At 38.6% G+C, this 17,312-nt stretch overlaps 1 protein-coding gene across 1 annotated transcript in view; it reads right to left on the reverse strand.

Moving 5' to 3' along the window:
- The window catches only part of ANGPT1 (angiopoietin 1), a 149,956-nt gene extending 142,240 nt beyond the window's left edge, over positions 1–7,716 (reverse strand). The window contains exon 1 of the mRNA XM_038129289.1: positions 7,026–7,716. Coding sequence (XP_037985217.1) covers positions 7,026–7,322 — 297 coding nt within the window. The 5' untranslated portion in view covers positions 7,323–7,716. The remainder of the gene's footprint in view (positions 1–7,025) is intronic.
- Between the last annotated feature and the right edge of the window lie 9,596 nt (positions 7,717–17,312).

Raw genomic sequence — 17,312 nt, forward strand, 5'->3', positions numbered from 1 at the left:
ATTAACATTTAATTTTGTTAATTAACAAAAGTAAACATTGTCACTGAATAACAAGGTATTCCTCACTGGTCATGAGGATCTGTACAAGACCCAGTCCCTTGCAGATGGATACAGCTTGGCGCAGCAGATGCGTGATGGGTTTTAAAAACCCTGCAAGAATGAGGACTATTCTGACTGTGAGCAGGACACAAATAACCCGTTTAGCCAACTGCAACCTGTGATATTCTTGGCTTTATAGATGTATAGTCATTGTAGTTGTCTGATTATTTTTATGAACTGCTTTAAATACTTATAGTTACTTTCCTTATAGTTACTTTACAGTTACTTTCCTTCCAAAAGGTTTTTAATCTCACAATTTTCTGTAAATATTGGAAACATTATTACAATACATACACTGCTAAGAGCACAAAATACTTTCCACAAGAAAGACTCCAAAAGCAACACAAAAAATAACATATCAAGCCTCCCAACAGCCTTGTGAAATTGAGTAGTAGTGCTGTATTAGAAAAGGGAAATTGGAATATTTAAAGTTTATAATTTCCTAGCAGTCACAAGTGAAGTCCATACTACAAGCATGGACAGAAGTAAAGCTTAAATCCATCACACTTAACGGAGTAATTTAAATCAGGAAGCAAGCTGCTCAGGATTGTCCTTGGGTCAGTGAAGAGAAACAGGGACTTCCACAGAACAGTTCAGACAGCTGAGTCTTCCTCTGGGCTTGCTACTGACAGCACTAAGAGATGCCCCACAGCAAAGAAAAAACTATTTAGGTAACTGGCATTCTCCTGGAGAAGCTGGCAGCCAGAGAGTTGGACAGGTGCACTCTCTGCTGGGTTAAAAACTGGCTCTAAGACTGGGCCCAGAGTGTGACAGTGAATGGTACTACTTCCAGCTGGTGGCCAGTCACTCATGCAGTCCCCAAGGTTCAGTATTGGGGCCAGCCCTATTAAATGACTTTTTAAATGAACTGGATGAGGGGATCGAGTGTATCCTCAGTAACTTCACAGACTGCACTAAGTTGAGTGGGAGTGTTGATCTCCTGGAGGGTAGGAAGTTTCTGCAGAGGGATCTGGACAGGCCAGATCTATGGACCAAGGCCAACTGTATGAGGTTAAACAAGGCCAAGTGCTGGGTCCTGCCCTTGGGTCACAACAACCCCCTGCAGTGGAAACAGGGGCTGGAAAGCTGCCCAGTGGCAAAGGACCTGGGGGGTGCTGGTTGACAGCTGCTGAGCGTGAGCCAGTGCATGCCCAGGTGGCCAAGAAGGCCAATGGCATCCTGGCCTGGATCAGAAATAGTGTGGCAAGCAGAATTAGGAAAGTGATTGTACTGTACTGGGCACTAATGAAGCCACACCTCAAGTGCTGCGTCCAGTTTCAGGCCACTTAATTCAAGAAGGACAGTGAGTGGCTGGAGCAGGTCCAGAGAAGTGCAACAAAGCTGGTTTAAAGATAAGTTTAAAAAAGAATTTAAAGGTAAGTTGTATGAGGAGCAGCTGAAGGAGCTGAGGTTTTTTAGCCTAGAGAAAAGGAGGCTAAAGGGGTCCTTATCATTCTCTACAACGAAGTGAAAGGAGGTTGTAGTGAGGTGGGGATTGACCTCTTCTCCTGAGCAGCAAGTGACAGGACAAAAGAAAATGGCTTCAAGTTGTGCCAGGGAAGGTTCAAGTTGGATGTCAGGAAAAAAATTCTTCATTGAAAGCGTGGTTTAGCATGGGAACAGGCTGTCCAGGAGGTTGGTGGAGTCACTATCCAGGAAGGTGCTCCAGAAATGACTGGATGTAGCACTTAGTTCAATGATTTAGTTGACGTGGTGATGTTTGGTTCAAAGGTTGAACTTGATCTTGGAAGTCTTTTTCAACTGTAATGATCCTATGATTCTATAATTCTAAGTTTGGATGGGAATATGCAGGCCTGACGTACTCAACCTCATTACTTTTCCCCCAGTGATGTTTTTTTCTCCCCAGGACACACAACATTGTGGAGTAGGTTGCTCGGTTGAATGGGAACAATGAGTTCTTAGCACTGTGAAAATGACATACCATTTACTGTATATCAGTTTCATTTAGAAAAGCTCTCAGTGCTCCAAATGGGATCTCCCACCAGGCATCTCGGTTGGACAATTCTGATGACTAATAAATGTAATATTTTATTGTTACCAGAAATTTCCTAATTATGGCTGTCATCACTGTAAATAAACACATTCAGTTCCTACTGAACATTATGATAAAGCCTTCCCTCCAAGCATGGGAAATATTTTTTAAGTAATTTGCTACCAAATGTGGCAACATGTGAAACTGTCCTTCAGTCTAATTCCCTGATTCTTCTGCTTCTAAAAAAAAAAACTTAATTGCCAAATAAATTACTGTCCAATAATGTAAAGCTTTCAGGCATTTCCACATTTGAAGTATTGCCTGTTTCTTGTGGGTACATCAGAATATTCCAAGGACTTGAGCAATTTGACTAATAAAGCTTTGAAAAGCAGGCATGTTTTTGGCCAATAGATTTTTGGGGGAATATAAGCAATTTTGGATTTACACTCACACATTAATTTTCTTGGAGCAAGTTTACGTCCATTAAATTACTTCTACTCCTTACATTTGGATTTTATACATATAACTTGCTCATTGAGTAGTACACTGAGAAATCCCACTAATTTGTATTTCATCCTTTGTTTCACAACATTTGTGGGAACTGCACTTCAAATATCACTACTATGAGGCTCTCCTTTGGATATGTGAATTCATTGACTTCAAAGCAGAAGGGAGCACTCAGATTAATAAGCAGCCTCTGTGTCTAAAAAATAAATACAGGTTAGAGGACACCAAATAGTGTCCAGTTTTGGATACAACTTTCTCACTGTCTTCTTTTAGCTCTGGTCTACCTTGAAAAAGGAAAGATTTAGTGGAAAGCCATTCTTTACACAGCTCTGTTAGTAATGCTCATACATGCAGAATAGCAAATTCCAAATCCATTGACCACCTTTTATTTGTGAGAGTTTTCAGGAGTTCATCATGCATCTTCTGGTTGCATTTAACATCCAAATATCATGTGAACTTTTAGGTCACATGTTACATTTCAAAATGCCCAATGAAAAGTAATTATAAATAAAATAGAACTTTTAACATTTCTTGTGATAGTTCAACTCATGAAAATTGTTTCTTGATATGAAAAAATTTTCACACACACACAGTGACCATCTCCATCTTTATATTAATGTAAATTTGTCTGATAGGCCATGATTACAGCTCTTTAGATCTGCACTGCTCAGGGTAGGCTCTGTCACATTTTCACTCAGCTTGCTGTGTCATATTTCCACTCTGCTTCACAGCAAGAGTGACAGGTAAGGGATTTTCCCATCTTCAGCAAACCATATAAAATCCAAGGCAAAAATCAGCCCCTCCTCACATATAAACATATTATATTTAATTGCAGAAAGCAGTAGTTAAGCCTGGATGATAAAGCCAGCACAAAGGGACAGACTTTTAGTGAAGTCATGGCACACAGTGACAGACACTGGTCTTTCCAGAAGCCATTTGTTGGTACATAATGACCGGCCCCCTCAAAACCTAGACCCTTTACCTGTTTAAAACCTAGGTGAGCTCTTGAGTTGTTACTGTTGAAAAATAAGGAAGTCAACAAAGACCACAAAAATAATTTAGTATATTTATTCTAAGAATGAACTTTAGACTATCAAATTATTATAGATATCCCAGAAAAATTGCTCATAATTTCTTTCTTTAATGACTGAATAAAGACAATCATTTCATACTTCCTCAGTTGTAGCTGGCAAATAACAGCAAGGGCACTTTGAAGGGAGAGGAATTGAGTTGAAGCTGCTTTTTTTGTTTGTTTGTTTATCTACCTTCTTGTAATACTTGTATGTGTTAGCTTCTAATAGTATAGTATCATTAAGCAATATTTTAAGCTATTACAGTATTCTGCTTAAATAATGAGCTAGAAGAAAAGAAGCAGTGAATCATGTAAAACTCACTCATTACAGTTACAGCAATTATTACTACCATTTAGATGTCAGGAAACGTTTATGGAGCACTCATCCATAGAGTTATCCTGAATGTATGCTGAGTCCATCAATACTGTAAGTTCAGCAAGCCAACAGCAACTTCCTAAGCAAGACATGATGATAACATTTCATGTAACTCCTCTTTGGCAATACTTAGACACTGCAACTAAATACCAAAGAGTGTCACGTGAGCCAGTCAGTTACTGCAAGAAAGAAAATGTGATGAACTGTTTGTTTTGAACTATCAGTATAAACATATTGCAGAAATGAAACCCAAGCTTAAACAATGGGGAAAGTTATCCGGTATTAAAATAAACAGTTCTAGGAAAATCTCTAAAAATGTTTACCAAGTCATCTTCTTCTGCGGAGTTTCTGCGCAGAGCATTTTGCCATGTCCCTCGTTTGTCAACCAACCCCAGTTACATTGATTATAGATATGCAAATTATAATGGACAAGACTGGGCCTTAATTGCCTATAATTGGCTCCCCAAGCAAGGGCATTTTTATCCACAATCAAGCTTGCAGATCATCAAAGAAGCAATTTTGCATTAAGAAAATAAATTATTTTTTTACAGAAAAGTATACTTGTTTTGCTTCTAAAAATATGACAGTCTGGATATTAAATAACAATTTTAAGTTAAAATTTAAGCAAGCCATGATGCTTACAAAATTTCACAATATTTTTCAAATATCACAGGGGAGCATTTGTTCTCAGAAAATAATTCACTTTGCCAAACATTGGCTAAGTAAGTTTTTATTGAAAGTTATATTTATTACCTGAAGTAATAAACACAACTCCTTTGTGTAAATCAGACTATTTCTAAAATTCTTAAACATTCTTTCTGATTATAAGTATTCTCTTCCAGTAAAAGACCTGCAACTATTAATTATTCTTTAATTCATTCACAGCAGGTGCATTGTAAAATGCTGCCCAGCATAGAAAGTTTAGGGGGAAAAATAAATGCAGAGTAGAAAAACGAGAAGGGAGATACCTATGTAATATATTCATTACACTTGAGCATTATGCAGGTTTTGAAAGGAAATGAGTTATGGCTGAGATGCTTTGTAGTGGCAACAGCAACAAAGCAAATTCAGTATTCAGAAATGCTATAAAGGAACTGGATCAGCCTCATTTGTTCAGAGTGAGACATGGTCCTTCACACAGAGAAGCAGGTCCTTTCAGTCCAAGGAAAACTGACACATGGGGATACATGCATAATCCCAGTTTTATGCTAACCCTGGGAGCAGGGCGTTGGGGGCTGGGAGGGAAAGGAGGAGGGGAATAGTTCTGCCCTCAGCCAGTTTTACAATCATTGCAGAAGAAAACAGTCCTAATATAAACCCCTCTCACTGGGCTTCCTACCTGTTTAATCACTTCCCTCCAAAGTGTGAGAGGACTAACCCTCAGACATTCACACTCCAGAGACTCATATTTCCTCACGATCACTGTGAAACAGTGATCTTAGTTCAGTCTCTAGTGGTCAAACACAGAATAAGTTAAGTCTTAGAAACATGATTCAGCAGGCAATTTCCTCAAGTAAAATCATATGTGTATAAAAACAGAAAACAACTTTCCTCTTTTTAGTGCATGTCTCAGCCTGCCAAGGCACAGTAAAATAATTTATTTTCCTCTACATAAAACATCCGCTTATTTCCAGTCCTGTATTCCCCAAGGCAGATCAAGACATTAAAAAATGAGGGAAGTAGTCTGAAAATAAATGCTTGGTTATATTTTCTGCACAGAATATTTTCTCTCTTGCTATGGCCACATATGCAAGAGAAGAAATAATTTACCAAAAACTTAGGAAATCCTCTCTAAAAATTCTAGTAGAGGTAGGGATGAGTGGGATCTGTATGTGCTTTTTAACATATTTATGTCTTATGTACTGTCTGGATGAAACAAAACTTGTAAATGAGTTAGGTTAGCAGCAACTATGCTAATATGAAGTTTCAGCCCAGCTTGTAGAGTCATTAGAGTTTTATTGATGTTCATTCTTACTATGAACTTGTGTTGAAGCTAAATCCTGTATTTCTCGAGTGGGTACATACAGAAGTTTTCTTGTACAAGATTACATGACTAGCTGCATCACTCAATTGTGCAATTTTCTATGTTTTACCAGGTCAAAATGGCAGCATGTGAATGGGAATATCACAAGTAGCTATACACACACTGTTTATTTATTTTAACTGGTCAGCTACCCCAAAGCATTTTCTTTAGCAAGGTATGGGCAATATCTGTGCAAGACATGTAATTTTTCACACGTGAGTAATCATGGAACTGCTCATATGAGCGAAATTATTCACATATTTAAGCCTTTCAGACCCAAACTTCATAAAAATAATCACTTCTATTAAGTTACTGCAACACCTTGAAACCCATTTTCCCCTTTCTAGGAAAGAATGCACATATATAAACACAAATTGAAGCAGGCTGTCAAGACCAGTGTATTCAACCTGGTTAAAAACATTTACTGTGAAGTTTTAGAAAGGTGAATGCCTATATATTTTCCTTTTTCTTTCAAGCAATCAGCTGGGTAGAATAGTCTTACAGGATCTGTTTATGGAGGAACAATGATATTCTTAACCCAGTGCCCTTAAATGCTGATTTTTTTAATTGCTCCCTTTTGCTGTCACAGTAGCAGGTATCCTGCATGACATCTGAGCTGAATCTGTGAACTGTTAGTAGAGCTTATAAGAACTTAGTAAATTCTGTCAGCAGAGTCCCTGGAGGATTTTTATGTCCTCCGACTCACAAGCATCCGTAGTTTCTTGAAAAAAAGCCTTAAGAAGTCACATCTTTCAGTAAAGTGAAGAAAATTCAGCTCCCAAAAGCAATGTCACTAGGAAGGGTGCACTCTGGCTAAAACATTTCTCTCCTACACAGCCAAGAACTGTATCAATCCTTATTAGTTCTGTTCTCATAGAAACTAATGAAAACTTTGAACAGCATAAACATCCCCCAAAGAAATCATTTAGTGAGAAACAAAAAAAGAACCACTTACTTTTTGCAGCCACTGAGTGTAATTTTCCATCACATGTTCCAGATGTTGCAGTTTCTGGGAAGAGAAATCCTGTTCCACGTGAGGAGCATCTCTCTGAAGAGCATTTGTGTTGTACTGGTCTGTTGTGCTTTCACGACAGTTCCCGTCCTGTTCTGGCAGAATGAAAGTATAGGTGCACTGCCCGTGCTGAACCCGGTTAAATCTTCTCCCACTGCCTTCTGGACCCCGACGCTGGCTAGTACAGCCTACAAGAGCAAGAATCACTGCCAGGAAAGCAAAGGAAAAGAAAACTGACATGTTATTATTACTTTCCTTTCTTGCTTTAAGAAAAACTTTTTCTTCCTCTTTCTTTAAATTTGTTCTCAATTTCCCTCAAAGTCTTTGGAAAAAGGAGCAGAGCAGCACACTTTAACAATCAAGCTTGGATAAACTGGTTTTTTGGGTTTTTTTTAAATTTTACTGTGAGGATAGCTTCCTTAGTTAAAATTGGGAATATTTATTGCATAGTAGCTAAGATTTATTGTTTCCTCTCTGTTACAGTCCAGCATGTAGCCTGCTTTAGTCAGCTGCATATGCATATCCCAGTCTCTTTCCCCTACACTATCTGCTGCAGAACTGCTATTTTCTCTCAGGCTTCAGTGAGTTTTATTAAGGTTGCACTTTCAAGCCAAGCTGGAAGCAAGCAGCCTTTCACAAGATGACTTGACAGGAATGCGTGTATGAGTGCGCCCCTATGCTAAGGATGGCTGATGGCTCAGTACAGAGGGATCATCTTACAAACTGGCTGGATGCATGACCTCAATCATGCATGTCTGCCCAGCCCCTGCTGCACACAACTGCTGGGGGCTTTGGGCGAATTCACGTCAGTTTAATAAGTCAGTCAGTCCACCTTAATACACTTCATATGTTCGCACTGACCTATTAAAATGTAGATAAAGTGTAGAAGTTTGTTGTAATCCCTCTGTAAATATACAAAGCAGTGAAATTAAAAATACTTTCAGTTCTGCTCTGCACTGTATCTATTAAAGAATTCTAGGTCGGGCGTATGACACTTACAGAAAGAAAAAGTTAGGTTTAACCCTCACTAGGTTTATCTAATTTTCTAAGACAGTTGCATTTCTTTAACAGCTTTCAGAGAGCTGTTTTACATCTTACATTGAAATTAGAGTCACCAAATAGTAATTGCAAAAGGCAGTTCAGAAGAATAATAATTTTCTGTGTTTGGTATCTAAACAAAGGTAACTAATTAAAAACCAGTGAAAGATGGTGACTGAACTATTCCAGATTATCTTCTGTACCACTGCATAGTCATCACATGCAGAACACCAATTTGCAAGTTTGTTTGGGCTATACAGGCACCCTTTCTTACATGTGGAAACTTCCTGTGGGGCAACTTCCTCAGAATAAGGCTGTGGTAATTGCTTAAGAAACTATCTTAAATAATTTGGTATTTGCTAAGACAAATAAAAAATGTACAGATTACAAACAGGACTGGAATATTTATGAAATTCAGTGGAATTTGGATCCGAGTTCCTGCACTAGTATCTTTTGTTGTTAAATAAATATCAGCCAAAACTAATGTGGAGCACTTTGCACATAATTTCCCATGAAAGTAAGAAGTCTTCTAAATAGCAATAGTGCATCACTAAAAAAAGCATCTATTTGCACAAATACTGAGTGCAAACAACTTCAGTGCTCGTGTAATTGTGACTGTATCACAACTACAGCTCATTCTAAAAGAACTGCCTGGAATATTTAGCCAGGCATCTGTCCTGTTCCCATGAAAGCTATTCCTACTCAAACTGCAAAATATCTTGCATCTGGAAAAAAATCACTGCATTTGAACCAATAAGTAATGTTCCTTACAATAAAATAGAAAAAAAAAGAGAAATTCATATGTTGCTCTAAATTTTTATATATCAAATATATAGAGAGAAAAAAGGGAAGAATACAAAGCAAAAAGCAAAGCATCAATGCTACTGTTGCTTTGAGCAAAATCAGAATATCCTTCCACCTCTGAACTGTTCAGGCCAACTTAGCACTTGTTTTTCTGCTTCTGAAAACCATCTTAGTTTGTTTTCTTCCTCGCACGCAGGATTTCTCATAACTCACCATCACCACCAGAACTAATGCTGCTGTGGTTTTTTACACTGTCTTTGCAATTATTGTGAAATGTATTTCTGAGGTCTTTGCTCATCTAAGATCAGAGATGAAAAAGGAAGAAAACTGTAGGATCAGACACTGAACTGAAGGGTTAGCAAAAAAGCAGCTATTCTCTCCGAGGCCAAGCAAAAATACCAGAGCACAAACATGGCAACAATACATGCTTTTCTTGTAAGTAAAAAAGAGTACTTTATGAAAGGGCCTCAGAGCAGCTGAAAGAGGGATAGCAAAGGTGGGTGTACAAAGGCTTCCTAGATTTTTAGTTGATATTTTCAAATATGAACACACATTTATACAAATGCCTCATTCATTTTCTGCAGAGCACTTAAGCATCAGATTTATTCACATGCAAATGTGGAAAAATGAGATTGCAAATTTACAATTGATGTTTTTCAGATGAAGATTTCACAGAAGAGCTAGCTCACTTTGTTGCTGTTCATGGCCCCTTCCTGCTGGCTTGAGGTGGTTTCTCCTTCCCCTTCCTGTCCCCTTCTTTCTGAGGGATAACAGCCATCAAGACTTTCAAGAACCATGCTGAGTTACCAGGTGCCTTTGAGATTTGCTTCTTTGTCTCCAGCTCAGTTCCCCCACCACAGCACCTGCCCCTCAGACCCCCTGCCCCAGGCCCCCAGTGGATGGATCAGGGGCAATGTGCAATTGTCCGGTGTCACAGAGGGAGATGTGGCAGAGCCACGCCACAGCCAGAGCACCTCCTACCAGCACACTGCACTAAGGCTTCCTTACTGAAGAGAATCAACTGCCCCCATCCATGCACTGTCCACATCTGAGCTGTAGAGCAGTGCCTCTGAGACATCTTCTGTGTCCAAACACGTGGGGCCTCTCTCAGAGGCAGAGAAGGGATGGCAGGAGTCTGCTGGAAGCTCAGGAACCATTCTGTCACTCCTAGTTTGCAGCCTTTCTAGCCCACTGGGAGGCACAGAAAGGGACTCATGAATTGTGATGGGATGCACTTAAATACTATCGAGGGCTCCTTGAAATGGCAGCACCTGGCTACACTGAAACTCAGCAAGCTTTAGGGCTGCTCTGGCTGACCCCAGAGCTGGAGCTATTCACCAGGGTCCCTAACTAGAATCACAGACATTCCCAGTCCTGTAACACAGGGACCAGCAAGGTCAGCTTGCTGTTTCCCCAAACACGCAGTGAAATCGTGTTGATAAACACACTGAACCAACCAGGCCCGGGTCAGTTTACACTCCTCCCTGACACACTCATGGTGCCCTGCATACACAGGCAGAGGTGTAACAACCAGTACTGAAAAAAATCTTTTCTCCAGATAGACAGATTATTCCATTTAATTCCACATTGCAATTTCATAAGGAATTCCATTTTATCTAAGGACAACAGATTCAGAAATAAGATAAGCTTTTGTTTTCTAAAGTTCCTTGTTCTTATTAAAGTGTTTGGTTGGGTTTGTTGTTTTGGTTTTTTTTTTGTTGTTTTTTTTTTTTTTGTCGTAAGTCTTGCTTTTCTTTTTGCTCTTATTTTCTTTCAAAAATCTTGCTCAAGAGTTTTAGTGGTTTGATGTCTTATACCTCATTTGATAAATGTACAGTTTATTATTCCAGTACCATGTGGTACTGGACATGTCCCAGCTTTACAAGAGCTGAAAATTTCAGTGAGATGAGGAAAAAAATAGTTCTCACAGTTCAGTCATAGTCACTGTGGGTATCTGCAGGATCTTACAGTATATCCTACAGATAAAATCTAAATGATTTGCCCAGGATTGTGCAGTTGCTCAACCAGAAACTGAGTAGGGATGTGTTTAAAAAGTTCTTTATTTTCCTAAGACCACTTCCTCCATCACAATTATTAGTTTTGTATTCCTTGAACTGTTCCTTCTGTGTAACAGGGAAGGGATGGATCCAGAGGCTTCCTTCCCAGACCATGCAAAGTCTCAAATCCATTGTTTATTTAGTAGCTATGCAAAATACTGTATCTCACTATGTAATCAATCCTACAAGGCAAAATAAATGAAAATTCAACATCCAGATAAAGGTTACATTCACATGATATTGGTTCCTACATATCTAGAATTAATGCAATTTAGTGGCCTTTATCAATACATATGCATGCTCATAGTTCAGTCATAAATTCTGGGAAAACAAAATCTATTTCTCTCTTTACATTTCTCTGAAATATGTGTTATTGCTGCAGATGAGTTGCACTAAAGTTGCAACATGTCACACACAGTACTTGGAATTACTCCAACTCAGCTTCCTTGGTCTGTATGGGAAATCAGTGCAGAGTGTCTTCTGAGTATAGCTATAATGAGCAAGATTTTCTCTCTCAGTAAACCAATAGTAGAGCACAAAAATATTTATTCTTGGTGTAGCACATTCCAAAGAACCTCATTCTACATATATAAATTCTAGCAAATAAAATGGGATCTTAAGTCTCACAACCCTGACTTGTTATGTGCTAATGCTTCTCCAGTTACTTTAGTGGAGATGGCCCCACTTATTCATAGCACACAATACCTGCATATTTTCTTTCCTTGCTCTCCAGGGAACAAGCAAGTAATCATCTCAGATTAATTTCTCCTCAGGACTGAAGCTTGTATACTCACATGAGCATACTTAAGGCATGATCCCACATCATGCTGCTTGCCAGATTCTTCCTTCAAAGGAACACGGTGATGGGTGCTCAGTCACGCTGCAGCCCAGCCTAGCTCAACCAGCATTTGATTTCACACCTGAGAACAAATAAACAGCTGTGAGCATTAACAGAGTGGAACAAGCAGCTTTTAGAAGATGGTTGGTTTACAGAAACATCTGAGCTAGGGTTTGTGCTGTACAACCTGTCTAAATTTTGTTTCACACAGAAGGTTTATTGGATTCTTTCCAGTATGATGACAGATGAGAGAGGTAAATGTTTCCTAAAAACTTATTTTCATGATGTGGGAAAATCAAGTTTTTCTATATTCATAAGCAATCTTTGAGCTTATGCATGTAGAGACAAAGCACACAGATTACTTCTGTTGAATTTGATCTCATACCCTGGGGAAGGAAGGAAAGTTCCAAGCATCCTCTTGTTATCTGTTTAGGGTAAGTTTTGTCCCTTTTTTTCAAAATTTCTGGATTCTTGAGTTATTTTCAAAGTCCAACCCCAACACTATTGGAGAGGATACAGTATACATTACACAGTAATGGAACACAGTGGGTATGATATTTTTCAAAAGGATAAAAATACATGTCCTAATCAAAATGCCTGACGAAAAGACCTACAGTGATCTTCCCCTGTAAAGCCAAAACAAAACAAAAAAACTGCCTAGTTTTAAAAGAAAGGTATTTTGTATGCCTACAGGCATTTCAGCCCGATCATCTGAATGTGCCTTCTGTTGCAAATTAATTGGAAGTGCAGTTTGGTGGAAATTATTTATCAGCAGTGTTGTTTTGGTTGAATGATTTACATATTCTGTGAATTATCTCTGTGTGTTAATGCTCTCCAGGGAAAATACATGGTACAAACAGCAATCCATTGATGTGTTACCTTCAGCTCCTGACTCAATTTAACATGTAGCCTCAAGTGCAGTGCTACATGTTTATCTGTTCTTGAGGTCAAAAAGCAGGAACCACAACAGTGTGATTTGCCTAAGAAAGGAATAATTGCAGTCCCCTAGTGAAGTGTAAATGAGGAAGATTATTCCAAATACTGGTAAAAAGTTGAACACTTAATAACAAAAAAGCCACTGAGGTTTCTTCAGACTCTATGGACTAGCTAACTAACATCTTTCCTTTGGATTCTTAAATCAAATTCTTAAGATTACAGCCTTCTTCCCGAATGGAAACCAATATTCTGATTTAGGTGCATAAAAAGCCATGTTTCTGAGGAGAATTTATTATATAGTTGTTAGAGACACAGGACAAAATATTGGTTGCAAAATCTCTTACATTTTCCATAGAAGAAATAGATCTACCCACCCTTCCTGAGCACGATGCTCCTGTGAGCTCAATCTTCCTGTCCTATCAGAAAGTCTTTTCCTCACAGGCCTCTCTATAGCTCAGATCTTTCAACTCAGCAACTGCAGCAGAGACAGAGATGATGCTACTGACAAGGATGGTCAGAGCATTTGGAGGTGAGCCCCAAATATAAATCCTTCTACTGCCTGATATGGAGAGAGGCAAGAATCAGAATCTGGTCATTTTGGGTTTGTATACTCATAGCAAAACATGAGTTCATATTCTGATTTCTTCCGCTGATTGAGACACATCAGCCAGACTCCCTATCAACTTTAATGACACTCTGGGCCACCAACTGCAAAATTCCATTTTTGCTGTTCTATGACATATTTAAAATTGAAATGTAAAACTTTCTCCTTCACACAGAAAAGGACAAACCTCCAGGTCATTTTTCAGTATTTAAGTCCTACAAGAATTTAACTATTTGGCTAAAGTACATTTAGAAAGAATGTAGACTTACTACTTCAAACATAGATAGGTTTTTCTGACTAAGACTGATTTTCCTAAATTTTTTACCTAGAACAGACTTAGATAAAATAATCCACAGGAGCAGAATTTTATTGGATATAATGCTGTAGTAGAAGTTATGAACACCAACTTTTTCTCTTGAGATTTTGTGGAGGTCTGATTAACTTCCACACACTTTTTAAAAAAAAGCCTGCAAATCAAAGGGACTAGAAAAAAATTGGCCTGGAAGATTTAGCTGTAAACTGGAAAAGAGGTTTAAGAGTTAGGATTGATATTCTTGTCTGAATCCAACTTTAAAACAGTTGGTTTAGATGCCTATTTAAAAGGAGAATGTGACAAATGCAATGATGTTTCCAAAACGTATTTCATTTAAAATGAGAAATTGAGTCCCAAGAGTGAGCAATATCAATTTTGCAGCTTTTTGGATTCATGTCTTCTTTTTCATGAATGGCAACATTCAACTCCATGTGTTCTTTCAGCATTTATCCAACTTAGCTTAACTCTCTGGCCAGAGTTTGACTCTAACAAGGGAAGGAGAGGCCAATAGTAATGATATTACCCAATGCAAGCAGCCCAGTTTTCCAGCACCCAGAAACACCTCACTTGTTCTGGAGAGGATAAATAGTGTGAAAGGAAGCAGAGAGAAGAACATGAACAGTATAAATATTTTTGACACAGACAATAGCAAGATTTATAGCATAGGCAACCTAGCTGGGAAGTTACAGAATTCTCTGCTGAGAGGAGACAGTTCAAATGCAGTAAATGGAACAAACACTGCCAAATGTTCTTCTAAAATCTGGTGAACGACAACATAAAGTTGCATTTCAGTTGAAACTATAGAAAATGTAAGCTCACCATGGCTATGTCAATCTATCACAGGTCTGACAAGCTCTTTCTCCTACAGGACCAATAGATTATATATCTGTATTACTACATGCATTTTCAGGAATTAAGTCAAATACTGATGGGATACTTTGATAGCAAGACTGCCATATTGGACTTCCATCTATCTAGGTTCTTGCAGTCCCTAAAACCGTGGTAGCTTCCTTATATTCAGTCTATTTATTCACTCATTCCCAGCAGCTAAGAATTTAAGCACTGGGTGACAGATATAGCAGAGAAAAAGGCAAGAATAAGCCAGCAGGAATCTGAGGTATAAGAGGTAAATAAACAGCAGTGCAGCCATGGAAAGAGAGAGGCACAGAGACACAGTTTGGAATTAGGAATTGCAAGCATTTCTTATTTAAGAAGGTGATTTATAAATAAAATAGATCTTATATTTTATAGTGTACTTTCCTCCCCACACCTATTATTTATTTTTGCAAACAGCTTCTGGTTTCACATTCCATATGTGTATATGAGGCAGAGACTTGGCTTTCTGTGCGACATTCTGGCAGCATCCCCATAGCACCAAAATTCATCATTAACTAACTAGAAACCTCAATCAACTGGTCAAAATTATTTTAAGAGACCAATCAGCTTCTTCCCAACTGTACATGTCATTTTTAATTAGGAAACAAGAAGCCAGACAACACAAATAAATAGCATTGATGCAAGAGGCTAGCTATGGTTTGTGAGCAGCTTTCCGTGGAATCGCAGCAGCAAGGCACGCCAGCTGCACCGCACTAAATAGCCTCGCTGCATCCACGTGTCACACGTCTTGGATGAAATATAGGATGCACTCATCCTATACTTAGACAGCAAGCTGTCATAATTTTATGTGGGAGAAACATTTAGCAAAAATTGGCTCTGATTAATTGGCCTGCTAGACTCAAGGCATTAATAGACTCAGAGGCAGTATTTTTGAACAGAGTTGGAAAACAGAGATAGGAATCCATGGGGACTAGGGTATTCCTAGTACTAAGGCACAGGCATTGTACTGCATATCTCTAACCAGCCCCATGGTGCAGACATCCCCATGTCACACTGCAGTCACAGGGAAGGAATGATACCTTCCCTTCAGAGATTCTTTCTAGCCCTTTTGCTCTGACACACATGCCCAATGTTGGGTGTAAAACTCACTCCACAGGATGCTGTAGAATTGTGGTTACCTGCAGAAAGCAGGCAGAGCCACACTGTTTGAGATTGGCACCTATAGCACGTGGCCAGAATATAGGTCCCATGCTTCTACGTCACACTAAAGATCTCAAAATGCTCAATCACTATAGCCATAAAAATGAAGATAATGGAATCACAAATATCTTTGTTTTCCTCTAATGCCACTCATCATATAAATGCTGTAGCAATATTGAATACAAATATGTTTATAAGTATAATGAAATTTGAAGCCAGTTCTTCAGCCACTTCTGTGAACACAGTACAGTGTAGGACCTGTGACACCCCAGAAATACTTCTTCTACTGTTGTATTCCTTGGAAAACCAGCTCTGAAAAATGAGGACCAGAACCTGGACTGTGTCCTCAGGAACATGTGTGCTTAGGCACCAGGTCACTGGAGCACCAGCAGCCTGAGAGCCTCATTGCAGCTCATATTATATGAATAGAACACAGAATGGTTTGAAGTACAATATTTAAAAATGAACATTTTTTTCTCTGTGAGCAATACTTACTGTACATCTCACATACATTAACCCACAGTACTCAAATGACCCACTGCCTCCAATAGCATGTAACTCAAAGATGAACTCTTAATTCACTTAGGTCATCATAAACCCATCAGCACACTACTAGGCATTTAACTACTGCATGCCAATAAAAATGTTGTTTAAACTGTTAACTGCCTGTTTAAAGCAGTAATTAATCCCCAAGATCAACACCTTCGAAATTACTGCCACAGGGCATAGATAAATATTAACCTTGGCTCTTGGGAGCGTTGGGCTCATGACCTGGAAAGGGATCACTCATGGTAGTTTAGGGTTTTCTCCCCTGGTTTGCCACTGGGATGTAATATTCTTAGAAGAAAAAAATGTCAAAACCACAATTCTATTTTTAGTGTCCTTGATGCAACCCTCTTACTCAGAATGTGGAGTTTTCTAACTGCAACTTTCTTTGCATATTACCTGTGAAATAATTAAACCCCATCCTTTGGATTCGGTAAAAATTATCTTAGTGAAATGATGAAGAATGGGTGGGACATGACATAAGGAAATTCAAATTTTTACTTCTAAAAGGATGACCATCCATCTCCTGTTTGAAAACTGTGCTCAGCAGCTGCCCACTGAACATTTATCAGCCATGGTAGGTCCCAGAGCAAGACCCAGGTTTGTGGCACTGGAGTTTTAACTGCTGGAGCAAGAGAGCAGGAGGCAGAGAAGAAACACAGTAAGCAGGAGAGTAGATAGATCTGCATCCAAGTGTTACTGTTGGTAAAGTACTTTACATCCCTTTTATAAAAGGTAAAAAAAAAAATCAGGTGTTTATATAACGTCATGTATTCAGTCATTTCAGTAATTTATACAACACTGTTATTGTACTTTAGAAAAAGTACCATCTGGCCAATAATATTTTTTTCTGTAGAAAATCATTATTTTAAAACAAGTGGCTAAATGAGGACAAATTTAGCCACCAAAATTCTAAGTACAGCTTTGAAGATGTAAACCAGAGTCAAGCAAGCCAGGCTCTGTGGAATTTTTTTGCATGATACAATCTTGCTCTTTAGATTCTGAAATGTGTAAAAGAAATATCCTGTACACAGATTTTTCATTTGTCCTAGCTACA

The sequence above is a fragment of the Motacilla alba genome, chromosome 2, assembly GCF_015832195.1.
Source record: "Motacilla alba alba isolate MOTALB_02 chromosome 2, Motacilla_alba_V1.0_pri, whole genome shotgun sequence".
NCBI lineage: Eukaryota > Metazoa > Chordata > Aves > Passeriformes > Motacillidae > Motacilla > Motacilla alba.